Source organism: Dryobates pubescens, chromosome 26 (genome assembly GCF_014839835.1).
Source record: "Dryobates pubescens isolate bDryPub1 chromosome 26, bDryPub1.pri, whole genome shotgun sequence".
NCBI lineage: Eukaryota > Metazoa > Chordata > Aves > Piciformes > Picidae > Dryobates > Dryobates pubescens.
The window spans coordinates 8,288,266-8,306,909 of record NC_071637.1 but is presented as its reverse complement, the minus strand read 5'-3'; the positions used below and the strand labels follow the sequence as shown (position 1 = coordinate 8,306,909).

Genomic DNA, 18,644 nt, shown 5'->3' with positions numbered 1-18,644 from the left:
TAGGTATATTTACAGTGAAAATGATGTGGAGACTTCAGGCAACCTTTTCATGACCTAGAATACTGGCTCTGAGCAACCTAATCCTAGTGTGAGAGGTCCCTGCCCATGGCAGGGGGGTTGGAAGTAGATGATCCTTGAGGTCCCTTCCAACCCTACCAATTCTATGATTCTTTGATAATAAAAACATTGCCAATAAAAGAGGGAAGACTGAATTACTTCCCTCCCCATTCCTTACTGTAAGTGCAGACTTTTGATGATGCTGTTTTATTAGGTATAAGAAGGGGGCTAAGCATTGAAGCCAGGATATGTTTCATTAAATTGTGTTTATGTGCTCAGCAGAGAAGTGGATGCCCTCAAATATTCTCCTCTAATTGGAAAAAGAGTTGTTCTTCCCCCCTACCCCCACTCCCCATCTTTGATTTGAAGCTTATTCCTTTTGGATTATCTATTTTCTACATTCTCCCGTATCAAGGAAGAAGAAGATTTCTATTTTAGACTTCTGTGCGTAGAACATTTCTGCTGCCAAAATCAGCAACACTCCCACTTGTGGTCAGTGGGAGCAACATCAGGCCCAGATCCTGACTAAATGATGTTAACAGAAGCATTGTCCCCCTCTCTGTTATGCTTGTTAATTGAGTGTCTCTATTTTGCAGCCACTGAGATGCTGCTCAGCCACTGAAATCAGCTCCTTCTGTACCCTGTGCAGAAGTAGGGTTTGAGTAGCAGGTGCTGGCTGCCTGGATATCAATAGACCATGTCCCTGTGTACTCCAAAATAATATCTTCAAGCAGGAATTTTGGTTTGGTTTGGTTTTTTAAAGTTTATAAATAGGCAGTTGTCAAGTAACATTTTATTTTATTCAACGTATATGTATGCATGTGTGGGCACTCCATATGGGTTTGATCCACGACTTGCAAGGTGTTGACCTCTTCAGTATATCTTCTAAAACTGTGCTGCTATTTGTTTTAAAATAAAACAATAAAGAGTGAGAAAGTAGCCTGAAGTATTCAGAAGACAACAGATAACAGCATTTGGGGAGGAATGGGGTGGAGAGAGAGGGAGAAACTGCAGAATGAAGCTGCACTCAGGATTACAGTGAGTAGAATTCAAATGGTAGTATTTTCAACTTAACTGTACAGTTATTGCCCATTCTTATAAATGCATTTTTTTTCAGCTAGCAGGAGCCATTGTGATCATCTTGCCATGCATCCTGTAGAATCAGGGTATTGAGTTTCAGCAAGTGATTCATGTGTCCAGCCCAGTAACGCTGTTACTGAAGTCCTTGGCAGAGGCACCCGTGTCCCCTGCTGGTCCTGGCTCCTGTAAAAAGATCTCCTTCAACGCACAACTTTTAGTAACTAATGTAGTAGTTAATATTGGAAACAAGTAGCAGATGTTGCCTCGTTTGGGTTATTTTTGCAATAGCTACTTGTTTACTGGTGACCAATTGTCATTTCTGTAGCTGATTATTTCAGTTCTAAGAAGCCTTCTTCCACCAAAGCAGCCACTCATCAGCATACTGTTTACTGTCTTATCTTCTCCTTGAAAGAAGACCTGTTTGCTTGACCACAATATTTTCCATTCTTCTTTCCCCCCCCCCCCGCCGTTTTTTGTTTTTTTTTTTGGTTTTTTGTTTTTTTTTTCCCCTTACCCATGTGGAATGATCTTTGTTGTAAAGCAAAGATAGTGCTATTGTCATATCTGGAATTGAAAGAAGCCTTTGAACTGTGGCCAGAGGCTCAGACCACGGTGGAAAAAGATGCCTCTCCAAAACAATGTAGCTGGCAAATCTCTGTGTAGATTTATAGTGTGATCTTACCATAATATGAGAACGCACTAACCTCCTACTGAACTCGGTGAGAGGAAATGACTAATGCAAGGAGATAGCTGATACAGTATTTATATTGGACAAAAAGTCTAAACTATCTTAAGCCAGCTCTGTAGCACGGGAAGTGGAGTCTTTATTCAGTTTCCTACAGAGATGTTGTTAGACACTTTTAAATCAAATAATTTAATAGATAAACCTTTACCTTTTGGCTACTATCGAAAGTGTTGTGTTTTATTTAAGCAGATTGTAGTTGTTTTGGTAAAGTGACAAGTTTTTTGCTTTGGGGTTATGGGATGTGTGGATATCAGTGTATAAAGGCTGGATATTTCAGGACATTGAAACCATGAAACCATGCTTAAGCTTAATTATGAAAATCTTTTTTGTGAGCAGCTCCAAAAGCTTAGCAAAAATGCTCAGTAAAGGAGATTTGTTACCCTTGGCTGCTACTTCATTTTTCTAGCAAATGCTCTTACTTCTTTGCATTTTTAATATCCTCATCAGGTGCTGGGTTTGGTGGTGTTGGGTTTTTTTGTTGTTTATTAGGTTTTGGGGGGTTATTTGGTTGGTTGGTTGGTGGGTTTTGTTTTTTTTTTCTGTAGATGTAAACTCTTTTGCCAGTGCCACCAGATACTAATCTTTCACTTTCCAACTCAAACTCTGTGTGGGAACCTTCACCACTGGTTTCTGTCATGGCAGAACAGACTGACATATATCAAATAGTGTGAGAATGAAAAAGTATCCACTGTATTCATCTTTAATTTCTCTTTTCCCCCTTAGGTTCTTTTCCCTCTTCATTCACAGCTGTCTATTTCCAGACCTTCCTTGGCTTTTTGGTTTTGCGTGTTAAGTTTATTTTCTTCCTATCCCTGGTGGCTATCTTGGTTTACAGAGCAGTTTGTTCCTTACTCATTGTTTTGTCTCCTTTGAGGAAATTGCCAGGGCTTCCATTAGCTTGTGATACTAATAACTGTGACCTCCTTAGGTATCTGCCTGGTTAGAAGGGATTTTTAAATTTGTGGTAATGTAAATATGCTTTGCTTGCAGCCTACAAATTACTCCGATCAGATAAGGCAGGTAGCAATCTAACCTTTCTGCAGCAAGCCTAATCTTTAATTATTCTTATGGCATATAATGTAACAGAGAGGCTAAAGTAGAGTGATTTTTACTCTCTTAAGATTAGTGCATCTGTTTTATTGTTTTGGGTAAGCGTGAAATAAATGTTCAAGGTGAGGGCTAAAAGTTATTCTAAAGGCACATGCAGTCAAGATTGAGAGGTGTCTGCATGGGACTCACATGTTGCTGATTTAAAAGCTGATCATCCTTTTCTAAAGCATTAACTCATGCTAGAAGTTACCAAATTGCAACTGAGTAAGCATCTCCTTTTGGCCTCATGATGCTAAGCCAGATGAACCTTCAGCCTGACCTAGTGCAGACATTTTTGTGACTGATGTGCAGAAAATTCATCACTTAAACTTGCTGAGGCCACCCCAACTCTGAAGCTCCTGCCTCAGCTTAGACTCTTCTGTTTCTTATCTGCAGGATGAATCGACAGGAGAGATCACTTTCTACATGAAGGGGGCTGATGTGGTGATGGCTGGGATCGTGCAGTACAATGACTGGCTAGAAGAAGAGGTATGGGGCCATCTCTCCTACATACAGAGGGTTCCTCATGCAGATGCTTTTCTTCTTATAGGGCAACACGTGACCAATCTTGTCTGTGTGGCAGGGTGGACATAACTGCTAAAACATATGAGAGCCAGAAGGTCACTGATCTTGGTAATTCACTGGATTAGCCTTCAGCCAAACATATGCAGAAACAGGGAAGTCAGAGGAAGAATTCAACGTACTTCCTGCAGAATAAGTCATCTCAATAAAATGGATTTTGCTCAAAACTGATTGCCACACAAGATCACCAAATTTCTCCTGGGCTTTATCCTGTGTTTTTTAGACTGAAAGGTCTAATTTCAAAGCTACATTTAGCATCTTTGTGCTAGAGCATGTTCATCAGGCTAGTAGTAATGTCAACAGAGTTCATAGCAGTGGCTTCAGTTAACTGACTCTCCCCACCCCAAAACCGTGGTGTTCAAATGAATACATAGAATACATAGAATACATAGAATAAACCAGGTTGGAAGAGACCTTCAAGATCATCGCGTCCAACCCATCAACCAATCCAACACCGCCCAAACAACTAACCCACGGCACCAACCACCCCATCAAGTCTTCTCCTGAAAACCTCCAGTGATGGCGACTCCACCACCTCCCCAGGCAGCCCATTCCAATGGGCAATCACTCTTTCTGTATAGAACTTTTTCCTAACATCCAGCCTGAACCTCCCCTGGCGCAGCCTGAGACTGTCCTCTTGTTCTGGTACATCTTAATTCTGTATTCAGTTGCAACATTTTTAGTAACAGGTTCCAAAGAATATGTTGATTTTTGGTATTATTGAAGAAACACAATGATAAAGATTGAGGAATGAATTCTCCTTGTGCCTGTTTAATAGTATAAGGGGTTTTAGTTTCTACCTTGATCTTATTTTAAAGAGTCGATGGCTGAAGATGGGATGCCTACAAATCAAAGGCTTGTGTCCTTTTAGAGGCAGAGAAAATAAGGTCACTGGGGTTGTTTTTGCCACACTGGTCTAACAGAGGGGACATTTTTGGTTTTGATCACTGGGATAGATTACAAACCATTGCAGATCTTCCCCCTCCCCCCACCTTGGGTTTATCATGCACTTTATCAGATGTTAGAGACTCACAGGGGTTGCTCAAATGGGACGGTTATTTTCTTAACCTGCTATCTTACATTGCCATCTCTGAATGCTGTGCATAAATCATCTTACTTGAGATGCAGTTTATGGTTTACAATGTGATACTTCTTTCCAGTGTGGTAACATGGCTCGCGAAGGCCTGAGGGTTCTTGTTGTAGCCAAGAAGTCTCTGACAGAAGAGCAGTATCAAGACTTTGAAGTAAGTTCTTATTTGTTTTTTTTTTCCCCCTCTTTGTTTTTAAACAAACAGTTGCTGAAGTGATTCTCACAGAACTCTCATGATAATGTTGCCTCTCATCTCCCTGCTCTGCCTGCTGGAATTGTCGCTCTTCAACGTCTTGCTGTTCTTTTAATCAGAGCTGCTTTTTTAAGTGGTATGTCTGAAACTGGATCTCAGCCAGGACACTCCAAAACCAGTTCCTGAATCCTGCCTCACAATCTTTTGTGGTTTTAAATTCTGCAAATATTCATCATTTGTTAGATAAGTTGTGTTTGTGTGGGGAAGTGTGCTGGCCTTTAATTTTTTTATTGTTGCATTCCGACACCCAGAGAAACTACAAACAACCAGAATATAACCCAGTCAGGCTCCATGGAAACACAGGCTTCATGCCTGGGGTTTGTTAGACAGGTCTCTACACACAGCACTCATTTGCTTACCCCAGGCAGGCAAGCTGTGAAGGAGAACTCTTTAGTTAAATACAGAGATGAGACAGTGGAAACACTTGGGATTCTCTGTTGCCATTGTTTGTAGATGTGTTAGTTGCAGAAACCTTGGTCAGACCTGCAGTGCGAGGGAGACTCTGCAAGTGTCACTTCAGCAGCTGCTGTGCAGTTGTGTGCACAAGGAGGTGCTGTGCATCCTGCTGCCTGCTGGACCAGGACAGGGACAAAACAGCAACAACTTCTTGAAATGTTTTCCACCTTATTCTATGTTTGCCTCATGTTTGCCAGCTGTTACTGGGGGCATCCCTGAAAGGTAGTCAAGAGAAGGAGGCTAACTGGATCACTGTTGTGCTGGTCAACCATGCATGCCACAAAAATGTGGGCTGGCTGCCCCAGTGACTGTGGCTGTGTCTGCTCTGTCCCCAGGCACGCTATGTCCAGGCAAAGCTGAGTGTGCACGACCGCTCCCTGAAGGTAGCCACAGTCATTGAGAGCCTGGAGATGGAGATGGAGCTGCTGTGTCTCACTGGCGTGGAGGATCAGCTGCAGACAGATGTCAGACCCACTCTGGAGACACTGAGAAATGCTGGTATTAAGGTCTGCCTAAGCTCTTGTTACTCCTAGCAGGAACACTTAGACCCTTTGGACTATGTGACAATGTCCTACAGACAGTAAATTAAGAGAGTCTGGGGGCCCTGTCATGGGAAATGTTTCACCAGGTGCTCTTTGTGAGTGGCTGGTGATTTTTAAACATCTCATCGGGAACAGAACATGCTGGAAGTAGTAAATGTTAATGCATGAAATCATGTCATCTTTGGTGCTTTTCTTTCCCTGATGTGTTCTGGCTCCTTCTGGAGGGAAACCGAGTGCATAGGCAGGAGGGTAGCTACAGGAGACTTCTGGGCAATTGTTTCTTTCAGATAGTTGCATGAAACAAGACTGGCTTGGATGTGTTTGGTCTCCAGTGAGTGAACTCCAGGGCTGGGGCTGAGGTTGTGCACATCCCTGTGTCCAGTGGCCACTAGAGGGGGCCTGAGCCAAGAGAATCACGGACTGGACTTTTCCAGCTGACATCTGAGACTACAGCCTGAGCTGTGCTCAGCGGTGAGGGAACCACTGTAATGCCTGCTTAGTTTTTCTATCTGAAAACTTGTCAGTCAGGTCCTGAACTTGGAAAAGGAGGAAGAGAAGACATTAATATTCAGATTTAGGCAAGAAAAGTATGTAGGAGGTTCTGATTGTAGTTTCTCTGCTTCAAATAGCCAAGTGAACAAAAATTCTTGAGCCATGTTGTGAATCTAAAGAGGGGATATGTTTTTGGGATTTGGGTAGGAACTAGAATTCAAGGCTTGGGACAAGCTTCCAAAAATGCTTTCTGCTCAGAGCCATCCTTGTTTGGAGAAAGGACTTCGGCTGAGAAGTGAGGCCAGCAGAATCAGACAGAGCTTCTTAGCAGCATTGTGGCTTTCTCCCCATACCACGTAGTCCTTGCCAGTTATTCCAGAGTGGTTTCTTTTTTTCTCTCTTCACCTTGGCTGGAGTCAGTGTCAGGGTGTGGAGCATGTCCTCACAGAGCGAGTGCAGCACTGCTGAGCACTCCCTGCAATGGTATGTTCCTTAGGGTGCTGCATGCAAGGCATAAATTAAGAGTGAAGGCAGTCTTGTAATTCATTGCAGGGACCATCTTGTTAAGATCAAATCTGTTCCCAGTCTCAGATTATTAAACAAATAAGTGAGTCTTTGTGTGGTTTGGGGATTTGGTTTAGTTTTTGGTTGGTTCAGGGGTGGGTTTTATATTTTTGGGAGGGGTTGGTTGGTTGGTTTGGAGTTGGGTTTTTTTTTGGTGCTGGGGTGGGTTTTTTTTAGTTTAGTTAAATATTCTTGGGCAGTATCTATCTTGAAAGAATAAAATCACCAGTGGGAGAAAAAAAACACCAACCAACCAACAACAAACTCCAATATATTTAGAGTATTGAGGGAATTCCCTGCCAGATTGTAACAGGGTATTGCTGCTGACATTGCTTTCTAACTCCCCCTCTCACCAGCACAAAATAAAAGGAGCAGTGTGTTGTGTTTTTTTTTTTTTAAATCTAAAAAAAAAAGTCCAACCAAGTTAGTCTGTTCCAGACGCACACATCAGCAGTGAGCTAACCCCAGTTGCATCATCCACATTTCAGGCAGGGCCATGAGGGATCTTTCTGTGGCAGGGCCCGCTTATTTCAGCATACAAGAAATAGCTGGGGTGGGACACATTAACACATGCATGTGCATTCTTTAGCTTGCTTTTTGTGGGTTTAGCAGCAGACTCTTGAAATAATGCAGGTGGGGGAAAAATATTATACATAGTTTCTAACTTCTCAGCCTCTTTAAAAGCTTTGCTTTCTTTCATCTGTGAGAATATTCCTGTGCATTTTAAAATAGGGCTTTAAAAAACACGCACCTAATTTGTGTGTGTGTATATAATTTTTTTTTTTTCCTAACAGTGCTTTTATATGCCTGAACTGGCAGGTGGTACTTCTGGATGTCCTGCAGACATGGTTGTTAAGTTTTGCATTTGATACATTACGTATTTGGATTTTAGGTGTGGATGCTGACAGGGGATAAGTTAGAGACAGCCACGTGTACAGCCAAGAATGCACATTTGGTGACACGGACACAGGACATCCACATATTCAGACTAGTGAGTAACACTCTCATACCCCTCTCTCAAAACTTGCTTGGGACCCCAAATTCTGGGAAAGGAGAGTTGCTGAGATCACAACTGCTTTCCATCAGCACACCCAGAATATTTGTATTCTTTTGACCCAGCTTTCTATCCCATGAGTTTGTGTTTTTCTGACTGTGTTCTGTACGTAATAACTCAGTGTGCTGCCTGTCTGTATGACTTCTGCTCCCTCTGAGGTGGTTCTTTTTTTTGTTTTTTTTTTTTCTCACCCCCAAAAAGCAAACCCTTCCTCAGTTGCTATCTTTCCCCCAGGTGACTAACCGTGGAGAAGCTCATCTAGAGCTGAACGCCTTCCGCCGGAAGCACGACTGTGCTCTTGTTATTTCTGGCGACTCGCTGGAGGTAGGCTCCAAATGCCTTGGGCTGTTCAGGAACGCTGTGGCCAGATTTGGATTCTTGTAAAAGAAACTTTCATAGCACAAACATTGGTGACGCTTCTGATCTCTGTGAATTAGGTGTGTCTCAAATACTATGAGTATGAGTTCATGGAGCTGGCTTGCCAGTGCCCTGCTGTCGTGTGCTGCAGATGTGCTCCGACCCAAAAAGCTCAGATCGTGCGATTGCTCCAGGAGAGGACTGGCAAACTTACCTGTGCAGTAGGTAAGGGACTAGTTAGTGACCATGTAGGGTGGTGTCTCCACTGCTTCTTCTAAGTGAACATTCCCATGTTATCTCATAACAGCTGGAATACTGAGTTTAGAGAACAGTGGTTTTGTGGGATGATAGAGGAGATGACATTTTGCATGTGGAAGCTTCAATGACAAATTACTCATAAATATTTGGGATGGTATCTTCATCAGGTGAGGTGCCCTTGTTAATCTGTGAACTTTATTTCAGCATTGTAGGTACACCATCTACATGTCAGATAAAGTGGTCAGTGACCCGTGGGTCTACTAAAAACTACTTTACAGGGGATTGGACTTGGTGATCTCTGGATCTCCTTTCCAACCCTTAGTGTTCTATGATTCTATGAAAAACAAAAGGAAACTTCTTAAGATGTTAAATTGATGGTTTCTATTTAAAACCCTGCTTTTATTGATAGTCTTAAATGTTTTCTCTAGCATTAGTCTGGTGTAGATCTTTGGTGGGTTTGTCTTGGTTGTTTATCTACCAATGTCATTTTATCTGTGCTCTGACCTGCAGGTGATGGAGGGAATGATGTTAGCATGATTCAGGAGTCTGACTGTGGTGTTGGAGTTGAAGGAAAGGTGAGATTACCTCATGTTTAATGAGACTTCCTATGGTAATTCAAAAGCTAGTTTGCAAGTAACTCTTAAGTAAATCCTCAGAAGAAGGATTCTCTCAAGGAATAGGGAAGCTTTCACAAGAATAACTGTCAGAGCAGTTGCCTTGTCATGAAAAGTAATTTGGCTGTGAAAGGACTACCGCGAAGCAGAGTGAAGGTTCATTATTTGGTTCTGGACTGAGAATTGGGATCATCGTGGTTAGTTTGGGGGTTTTTAATCATGTGCAGGTGCTCCAAATGTTGGGGTTTTAATTGATAATATATACCTGCACATTCAATGAAATACTGTTAATGTTAGTTTAGAAAGCAAATTCTGGGTTGGAACTCTGGTTCCTGCATGTGGAGCTGCTTGGAGCAGCAAGAGTGGATTTGGCGGCAGTGGGAAGACCGCACTTGCAGTGAGCCAAAACATTAAAACTGAGTGAACTTTTGAGACTGAAAACTTGTGTTCAAAACTGACTTGATAGGAGTGTCACGTTAACATGTGTGTTGTGAATCATAATCTAGAGGATTGCTTAGTACTGGAGGCCAGGGTTCAAACGGGAATTCTCCTCATATTTGTGCTCTTTGCTTAAAAGCCATGGTGGATGGCAAAAGTGCTGAGGCAATCCTCTCCCCCACCTAAGCCACTGTAAATTTTCTTGGTAATTCTGTCAGTGATCACTAAGTAATAATCATAGTAACAGGATATTTCTTTGTTTCCAATTGTGAGGTGATCTCACTGTGCTTTTACTTGCTGTTTACACAGGAAGGAAAACAGGCATCACTTGCAGCCGATTTCTCTATCACTCAGTTTAAGCACCTGGGTCGTTTACTAATGGTGCATGGAAGGAACAGTTACAAAAGGTCTGCAGCCCTCAGTCAGTTCGTGATCCACCGGAGCCTGTGCATCAGTACAATGCAGGTAAAAGGACTGTCAAGAGGGTTTATCCAGTGGAGAGGGAGGTGAAAAAGCCAAATCAAAAAGTAAAGGTTCTATGTTCCATTAGATGCAGCTGTTTCATCTCCTGAAAATGTTCATGAGTTGGAATTTGAGGTTGTTACTTTGATGAAAACACATAAGGAAGTTCCTGCTATTGAGCAAACATCAGCAATTTCTTCCAAAATGGACAAACAGTATTCTACCCTAGAAAATACTGCTGGCATGCAGCATGTCATAGCTGTCATTTAGTAATGTTAGGAAATACTGAAAATCTGAAGCAGAGAAAATTGCTTCAGCTGAATAAGTGCCCTAATTTTCAAATGTGTTTTAATTTTGGTCTTGCTGTTTGAAGGCCTCACTTAATCAGCCGAAGAGGACCTGGCTGAGACCTTGGTGGGGTTACCAAAAGCTCAGTGTGGCATGCTGTGGAGTGTTCACAGAAGCTGTGCTGTATTGACTCAGCAACTTGCTGCAGCAATGTTGAGGTGGTTTGTGCCTCTCCATTTCGAAGGGAACCTTAGAAACAGGTTTGGTATTCACAGGATTTACATTGCTCATGTGCAGAGCCTCAGTGTAACAAAAATGCAACTGCCAGTTGGCACGGAGCGTTGAAAGTGATTTTTTTTTTTAGTTCATAAGCCAAATTTCCTTCTTAGCAGAGGTGACTTGAGTGAAATTTGCAGTCAAGGACAGAGGTTGCTCTTTGGGAGCTGCATTTCTGTGCCATAGATTCCCAAAAAAATACTAAGTATTTTTTGAGTAAGATACTTGATGTTTTTCAGAAGGGTTATGTAGAGACAAAAGGTTCAAACTGAGGGGACAGTCTGTCTTACTCTGCAGCTAAAAACAAGAATAGAAAACAAACCTGTAACCTTGAACCAAAACATCCCCACCAAAATTCATCTTGAACTCTTTGAAGTTTGCATTAGTGAGTCTTAACTCTTTTTACATTGTGAGGGCATCATCCAGGCATAAATAAATATGCACCTGTCCTTCACAATATCTGGATGGCTTTGATTAAACCAGTGGGCTTTGGAGGAAACCATTTATGTTATTTTCTGTGGAATTGGATTACAAGAAATTTTCCAAGTCCAGCTCTCCAGTGTTTGCCATTAAATATAATTTTCATCCAAGGTTTGCATAGGAATAAAAAGAATTGATATTACATTCTTCTGTCTTCATTTCAGGAATTTGGTGAACCCACCACAAGTACATTCCAGTTTGAACAGAGTATATTTTTAAGGTGTTGCTTTTGCTGCAGTATCTTAATGCCTGAAAAGCTTATTTCTCCCCTTTTCTAGGCTGTTTTCTCATCAGTATTTTACTTTGCTTCAGTTCCTCTCTACCAAGGCTTCCTCATCATTGGGTAAGAGTTCACTTTTTACTAACAGTGTGTAAAGCCTGTGCATAATGGATAGATGTAGGCTAATTAAAATGCAAGGCATGGTCGTCTTAACTCTGTGTTTTACAACACTGCTTCAGAAGATGGATGTTGTCCTTGTCCCCTTTCTGCTCCTTTGCACTGAGCAAAGCCACTGAGGCAGTGTCAACACTTCCAGAAACCTTTCCAAAGGGCAGTTTGTCACTTTTAGAGCATGAGAAGCAAGCCATCCTTCAGGAACTGCTCCTGTGTCCCTATTAAAAAGCTGTCGTTACGCTCTGGTGTCTGTGCAGCAGTGAGAGCTACTGCCCAGTTTCTGACAAGGGAGGCAGGACAAGCCAAACCTCTTCTCTAGGAGGAATCATAGGATGGTTTGGGTTGGAAGGGACCTTAAAGATTATCTAGTTTCAAGCCCTGCTTGGAACTGGAACCCCCAGACAGTTCCTGTCTGAAATATACTGGAATTACACCTGCAATCCTGTGACTTTATAGACTTTCTAATACACTATTAACAAAAGGAACAGCAAATTCATCTCCATTGCCTTCGGAAGCAAACAGGATCAAAGCTGAACTGTAGAGCAAACTTTGCAGAGGAGGCAGGTCTGTCCTTGGCTGCATTAATAACCCTGTAACACCAGCTGCAATACTTGAACACCTTTTTATGAGTATTTCTAATCAAAAGCCATTCAGAAAGCAGATTCTGCAGGGGTTTTTTTACATGCAAAACTGTTGTGTTCCATTTGTGTTCTATATGTATGTTATGTGTACTTCAAGAATACTGCATTTCCTTCTTGAAGACTAGTGTTCTCATCTACACCTTAGATAATGTATTGGTCTTCTGCCTTCTTCTAGGTACTCCACAATTTACACAATGTTTCCCGTGTTTTCTCTAGTCCTGGACAAGGATGTTAAATCTGAAGTTGCAATGTTATACCCAGAGCTCTACAAAGATCTTCTTAAGGTGTGGGAGACTCTTGTTTGTCTGGTTTGGTTTAAAAGCAAGATCATTGTCTCGCTGTGAGACTCTCTACATGCATAAAATACAATGTATGATCAGTAGATACAGAACTTTATCAAGCAAAATTGTTTTAAAGGCAGATTTGAAGTAACAGATATAAGCAGATTTCCTGGCAGATTGTTATTGAATGCTACATGAGATGCAATTTATTAAAAACGGCTGGGGAAAGAGAAGTTCCATTCTGTGGGAAATTCTAAGGATTTAATATTACTGATCTGTTCCAAAATAAAGGGGAAAGAGAGGGGAAAGGGAGACATTGTTGGGGATTTGGCACTACCTTGAAGCCAGAAAAAGGGGATGGGAAAGAGGAATGTGCTCCTCTGATGGAGGGAGGAGGTTATCGCATAGTTTCTTGAATAGAAGTTTGCCTTGAGGATGGTCTAAAGGAACCTAAAGATTTGCTTGCTATGCTGTTTTTGTAGCTTTAGCATGAAGGTCAGGTCCTTCTCTTTATGAAAAAAAAGAAATATCAGGAAGATAAATCTTGTCTCCATCTTGGGGTGGGTTTTTTTTGGTTGTTTGGGTTTTTTTTCTTTCTTCCCTGGATAATTTTTTGAATAACTGGTGTGTGCAGACTGGGAACATCTTTCTTAATTGAAGGAAAGGGTGGACTGACTATTCAACAGATCCTTTCCCTCAAGGATTTCTGTTAAACAGATACTCTCAAAAGCAAAGCCTGTTTTTCCAGCAGCCTGAATAAGTCTCCATCTGGTTTCACTTGTATGTTGTCTCTTATGTCATAAACCACTAATTCTCCAACCATCCTTAGGCCTGGTCTAAACATAGTGGGGGGGTTGTACTGGTATAGCTGTGTTGGCTGGAGATGCTTTTTTAAAAAAACCTATTTGCCTTCAATATGATGGTGATTTGTGTGTGTCTAGAAATATAATCTTAATATATTCAAATGTATGTGTATACACACATCTTATATTTCACCATATGACGAGTAAACTCAGGAGACATCTTCGCACTGAATTAATTGTGTGTGCAGTAAGGACGAGGCTATATGGTGCTGTGCAAGCAGTGAGCTTCCACAGTCCCAAGCCTCCTTCATGGATCATGAAAAATGAGAATAAAGAGACAGTGCCTCAGGGTTACTTGATTTGTTTTGTTTTCTTTCCAAATCACCCTCAGACTCTCTTTTATTAATTGATGGCTTGATCTGTAAGTGAATGTTCGTGAAAGAATATCCCAGTGGAATTTTATCTTTTCGTTTTCTTTTCCCCCTCCTAGGGACGACCATTGTCATACAAAACATTTTTAATATGGGTCTTAATAAGCATCTATCAAGGTAAGAAATCAGCTTCTGCTCGTGCCTCTAGATGTTTGAATGAAGGAAGAACAGCTAAATTCTTGTATTGCAGGAAGTTAAGGATGGTGTGAAGGGAATTTAGCAATGCCTCCTTGGGATAATGGAGAATTATTTTTTATGGGTTTTTTTTGTCACAGAAAATGTGTGGAACAAATTACCTAAAGCAAACCATTGGCAGCCACTGGTCAACCCTGTCATGGGCAGCAATGTAGAATTTCAGAGCATCATGCCTCTTCCTGTTGGGTCCATCCTTTGTAGAAGACTAGACTAGACCACACTAGACTAGACCAGACCAGGTTGGAAAAGACCTTTGAGATCATAGAGTCCAACCTATCATCCACCATCTAATCAACTAAACCATGGCACCAAGTGCCCCATCAAGTCTCTTCCTAAACACCTCCAGTGATGGTGACTCCACCACCTCCCTGGGCAGCCCATTCCAATGGCCAGTCTCTCTTTCTGTGAAGAACTTCTTCCTAACATCCAGCCTAAATCTCCCCTGGTGCAGCTTGAGACTGTGTCCTCTTGTTCTGGTGCTGACTGCCCAGGAGAAGAGACCAACCCCCACCTGGCTACAACCTCCCTTCAGGTAGTTGTAGACAGCAACTGTAACTGTGTGCAAGTTCATTTTGATGTTTAATTGCTCCATCTGAAGAACAGACCTTCCTTTCTTTTGATAAAGGTTCTCAAACCTATAGATTATACAGGTTGAGTTGTCATGCAAAATATAGACTTTATACCTCTGTGTGTTTTATCTAAACCCTATTAGATGTGCCAATAATTCTGGTTACTTCATAGCCATCTGTAACGAAGGACTAGAGTAGGGCTGAGGTTCTTGATCATATCCCATCCACTTTAATGAGGCTGCTAAAACAGTTAAGCAAATGCCTTAATTGCAGTGCAGCTATTTCTCAAGAGTGGATATAGTAATTGGGGTGTAAGTCTAAGAAGGTCTTTTGTTTCATTTTGCCCTTTTTTACCAAGTAACCTCAAACTCAAATACCTCCTGTAAGTGTTGATCAGGGAATCATGGAAACATGAAAATGACATAGAAGCTATAAAGCGAAAGTGGCAAAATGAGTCTGTGACAGAATTTGTTATTTTCCTTTATCAACAAGAGCCAGGATAAATGTGCCAAAAGAAGCAGATAAACCTTACTGATCTAACCAATTTTAAAGGAAGTAAATGCAAGAATTTAAAAACTCTCTTAGCATTATCTTCTGAAATCTAACATGGTAAAACCCTGTGACAGAAATGATGGTCGTCTGCTGCTGGATAACTATGATGGCAAAACCAAGGCATTTGCAGAAAACTCACAAGTGGTGGAAAGCCAAAGCCAGAGAGTGATGCATTGAGGGAAAGATTTCTTGAGCTAAGACCGTTATCTGGTTACAGTATTTGGTTAAAGTGACTTCACTCCTTATGTGCTAGATAACTAGAAAACAGCAGGCCAAACAATGGGGCTAGTTGCTAGCAGAGATGAGCCTGACTGAAAACTTGAGCAGTCCTAAATTTTGGAAAGTTCACAGCTGGATTTGAACCTTGTGGCTCAAGCTCTAGCCACTTGCAGGTTTTCTCTTCTGAAGCTAGCCTAGTGTGATGGATGTTGGGGCAGATTAGTCATGCTGCTAACATGAGTTATTTGTGCAGGTGGCTGTGCAGGGCGTTGTGAGCGTTCTCTGGCCAGCCCCAATAGCAGCACGAAACAATGCATCAGTAACAGAGCTTTCATGGGTACTCCTTTTAGGGGAAGATGTAGAATGGCCCAAATAATCAAAGAGAGGTTAACTTGTATCCACTGAGCTTTTCAGCACCTTGCTTCCATCTGGGTGCTGAGGCAACACAGTAGGTTTTAGAAGTATTTGGTGTCTTCTAGCTTCTGAGTAGTGACCAGCTGCTTTTCTGGGAGGATGTTTTGTGATGTTATAAATCTCCAGTTGCCAAAACAGTGTGTGTTAATTTCCTATCTCCATGTGTCTGTGAATATGATAGACTGTTATAAAAGTCTGGGCATCTATGCTGTAACTTTTCCCTGTCTTCTCATCAATTATGTCTCCTAAATAGTAACTGATTCATTGTCACTACATTCATCAGGTTCCATGAAAAAAAGTCTCAAGACATGGCTGTTTCAGCCTTTCCCAGTCCTAGCAGTGGGTTATAGAGCTTAGACTGGTGTTTGAACAAAATACCCAAATGTTGCATTCCCTTGCAGGTAGTATCATCATGTATGGAGCACTCCTCCTCTTTGAATCTGAATTTGTCCACATTGTTGCAATTTCCTTCACCTCCTTGATTCTCACCGAGTTACTGATGGTGGCATTGACGATCCAGACGTGGCACTGGCTCATGATAGTGGCTGAGCTGCTCAGTCTCTCCTGCTACATAGCTTCTCTGGTCTTCTTACATGAGTTTATTGGTAAGGTTAAATACCTGTTCTCCAATTAGTTAGTTTATGACCTGAATAGCAGCAGAACTCTAAAAAGCTGAATTAAGCTGAAAGGCTGGTGATGAAGCCAGGAATAATTACAGTGGCCAAATTAAGCTGCATTTGATTTGAAAGCACTTGAATTATATTTGTGGTTCATTCCAATGACAAAATAGTAGAGGAGGTAAAGATGGTAAGCAGACTGTGTGCTGCCCACTGAGTCTCATCCATACTTTCAGAGCTCCCCATATCAACTGTGATCTGTAACAATGGTCTTTATGTCCTTATGGAAACTGAACTGAACTTAAGTCTACAGATTTCAGCCTGTTGTTGGTTTGAAAGATTTAATCTTTTAACTGGGTAAAGAAGTTGCCTCCTAAAACTTGGGTTATTTTATCTGCTTCATTGGAGTTCTTCCTGTGTGGGTTTGATTTGGTTGGGTTTTTTTTCAGTTGTCTGAAGCAGAACTATTCCTTTTTCCTGAATAAAGGAAAAAGGGTGAGGAATCTCAGATTTTTCCTCAGTAGCTGTCTAGTTGTAAATATCAGATCCATAGGGTTTGTTCGGGAACCACAAGGTGTCACTACTTCTTCCGTAAAGCTCTTTGCTAACTCTGAAGACAATGAGGATATTTCCCAATGGGCTACACCTGTATCTTTTGCATATGGGCATATGAGCTCCATTTTGAACCATGCTTCAACTATTTTTGCAAAGATTTTGAAGTAGTATATCTCAGTCAAGAGATGTGTTTGCTGGACTGCCAGCAAAGTAGCAAGGGTGGTTCCCAGATTCAGAGGACATGGAGTCCATTTAAAGAAAGCTTAGTGTTGCCCTGTTTCTGATGGCATTTGTATGGGCACTTGCCTCTGGGGTGTTGCATGCCTTACTGTGCTGTGCAGAAAGCTGCGTCTTCAGAGGAAGGGCAGAAGAGTGAGGAACTAGGTATCATACGAGCTTTGAACTTGAAGGTGGAGGTGGTGTGGCAGTTTAAGAAGCGTTGGTAGATCAGTTTGCTTTTCTGCACCTTTTCCCAGAAGGTAATTCCCATGTTCACTGACTTTGTTCTCTTTCCTTTGTAACAGATGTTTACTTCATCGCAACTCTGTCATTCTTGTGGAAAGTCACCGTCATCACCCTGGTGAGCTGCCTTCCCCTCTACGTCCTGAAGTACCTGAGACGAAGGTTTTCTCCCCCAAGCTATTCGAAGCTGACATCGTAGGGCTGCTCTCCTTGCACACCAGTGACAAACATTGCACGTGGCCGAGAGACAGAATCATGTAGTTGTTACTATAACAAATACGTCCAATATTTGCATAGGGATCATGTGGTAATCTCTGTTACATGCTGCTTTATTGAACAAGACTTCACAACTGCCGTGAATGGAAACCTCATGATAAAAGGGAGTTTTTTGGTGGGTGGAGGCACTTGTTACTTCATCAAGTTCCTGTCATTTTTGCCCAACTTGGGTCAAATGCACCCAACTGCGATGCTTAAAAGTATCTGAAAGCTGCTAACTGACCTTGGAATTTACATGTGACAAATTTAAGTTGCTTTTTAAAGTCTCTGTGCTGTTCTTTGCATTGTTATGTTGGTTTATGTTATTTATCTTTTTGATTCAAGTAGTTACATTATTTTTACATCTTGGAAATCCCTTAATGTAGGTGATGCACTATACTGCTGACAGCTGATTCCTGATTTATAGCATGCTGTTTCCATAATGGGGCTCCAGCTTGTCGGATCCACACACACTGGAGAATCTGAGCGTGTTTGAGATTTTCCTCCAGTTGCAATGTGCTCACCCTAGTGAATTTGGAGGTATCCAGTCATTGATAAATAGAGAGAAATAATCCAAAATGAAGAGATTTGGTTTTGGTTAGCTTTTGTGCATCCTGTCAAAAGGAACTGGTGATGTAATGGCTTTACTCTGTATTTATTTGTATAGGAGAAAGTTATTGAAAGTAAAGCAAATCCTCTTTGGAAAAGAAATTTGCAATTGATCAAACTTGAAATGTGTTGACAACGTGAGAAGAGACTCGTACTGTTCTGTACAAAATGTGGCAGACGTGTCTTTAGTCCTTGGGGACCGAAAGGAGAGGTCACAGAGCTGCTACTCCTCACAGCTACACAAAATCTGTTTCCTGTTAGGGTGAAACTGTGAGGATGAGCTGCAAATAAGCTGAGGCACTCCTAGGTGGATGTTGTTCATGACACACTCCCTGCGGAGAGGCATGTTTTGAGAACCTTGCACTTGGTTTGCTCTAAAACCCAAACTTGAATCAGAGGAGTGGGGTTCATATGAAGGCATTAGACTCACATGCAGAACCAATTGTATGCATTTATTTTGAATTTTCAAA

General features: G+C 41.6%; 1 protein-coding gene across 1 annotated transcript in view; it reads left to right on the top strand.

Annotated features, from left to right (window-relative positions):
- The window catches only part of ATP9A (ATPase phospholipid transporting 9A (putative)), a 59,121-nt gene extending 41,371 nt beyond the window's left edge, over positions 1-17,750 (top strand). The window contains exons 16-28 of the mRNA XM_009903196.2: positions 3,368-3,460; positions 4,714-4,797; positions 5,688-5,858; positions 7,843-7,941; positions 8,239-8,328; positions 8,442-8,586; positions 9,130-9,194; positions 9,981-10,136; positions 11,456-11,520; positions 12,388-12,496; positions 13,787-13,844; positions 16,078-16,281; positions 17,373-17,750. Of these exons, the coding sequence (XP_009901498.1) occupies positions 3,368-3,460; positions 4,714-4,797; positions 5,688-5,858; positions 7,843-7,941; positions 8,239-8,328; positions 8,442-8,586; positions 9,130-9,194; positions 9,981-10,136; positions 11,456-11,520; positions 12,388-12,496; positions 13,787-13,844; positions 16,078-16,281; positions 17,373-17,509 (1,476 nt within the window). The 3' untranslated portion in view covers positions 17,510-17,750. The remainder of the gene's footprint in view (positions 1-3,367; positions 3,461-4,713; positions 4,798-5,687; positions 5,859-7,842; positions 7,942-8,238; positions 8,329-8,441; positions 8,587-9,129; positions 9,195-9,980; positions 10,137-11,455; positions 11,521-12,387; positions 12,497-13,786; positions 13,845-16,077; positions 16,282-17,372) is intronic.
- The last annotated feature ends 894 nt before the right edge of the window (positions 17,751-18,644 follow it).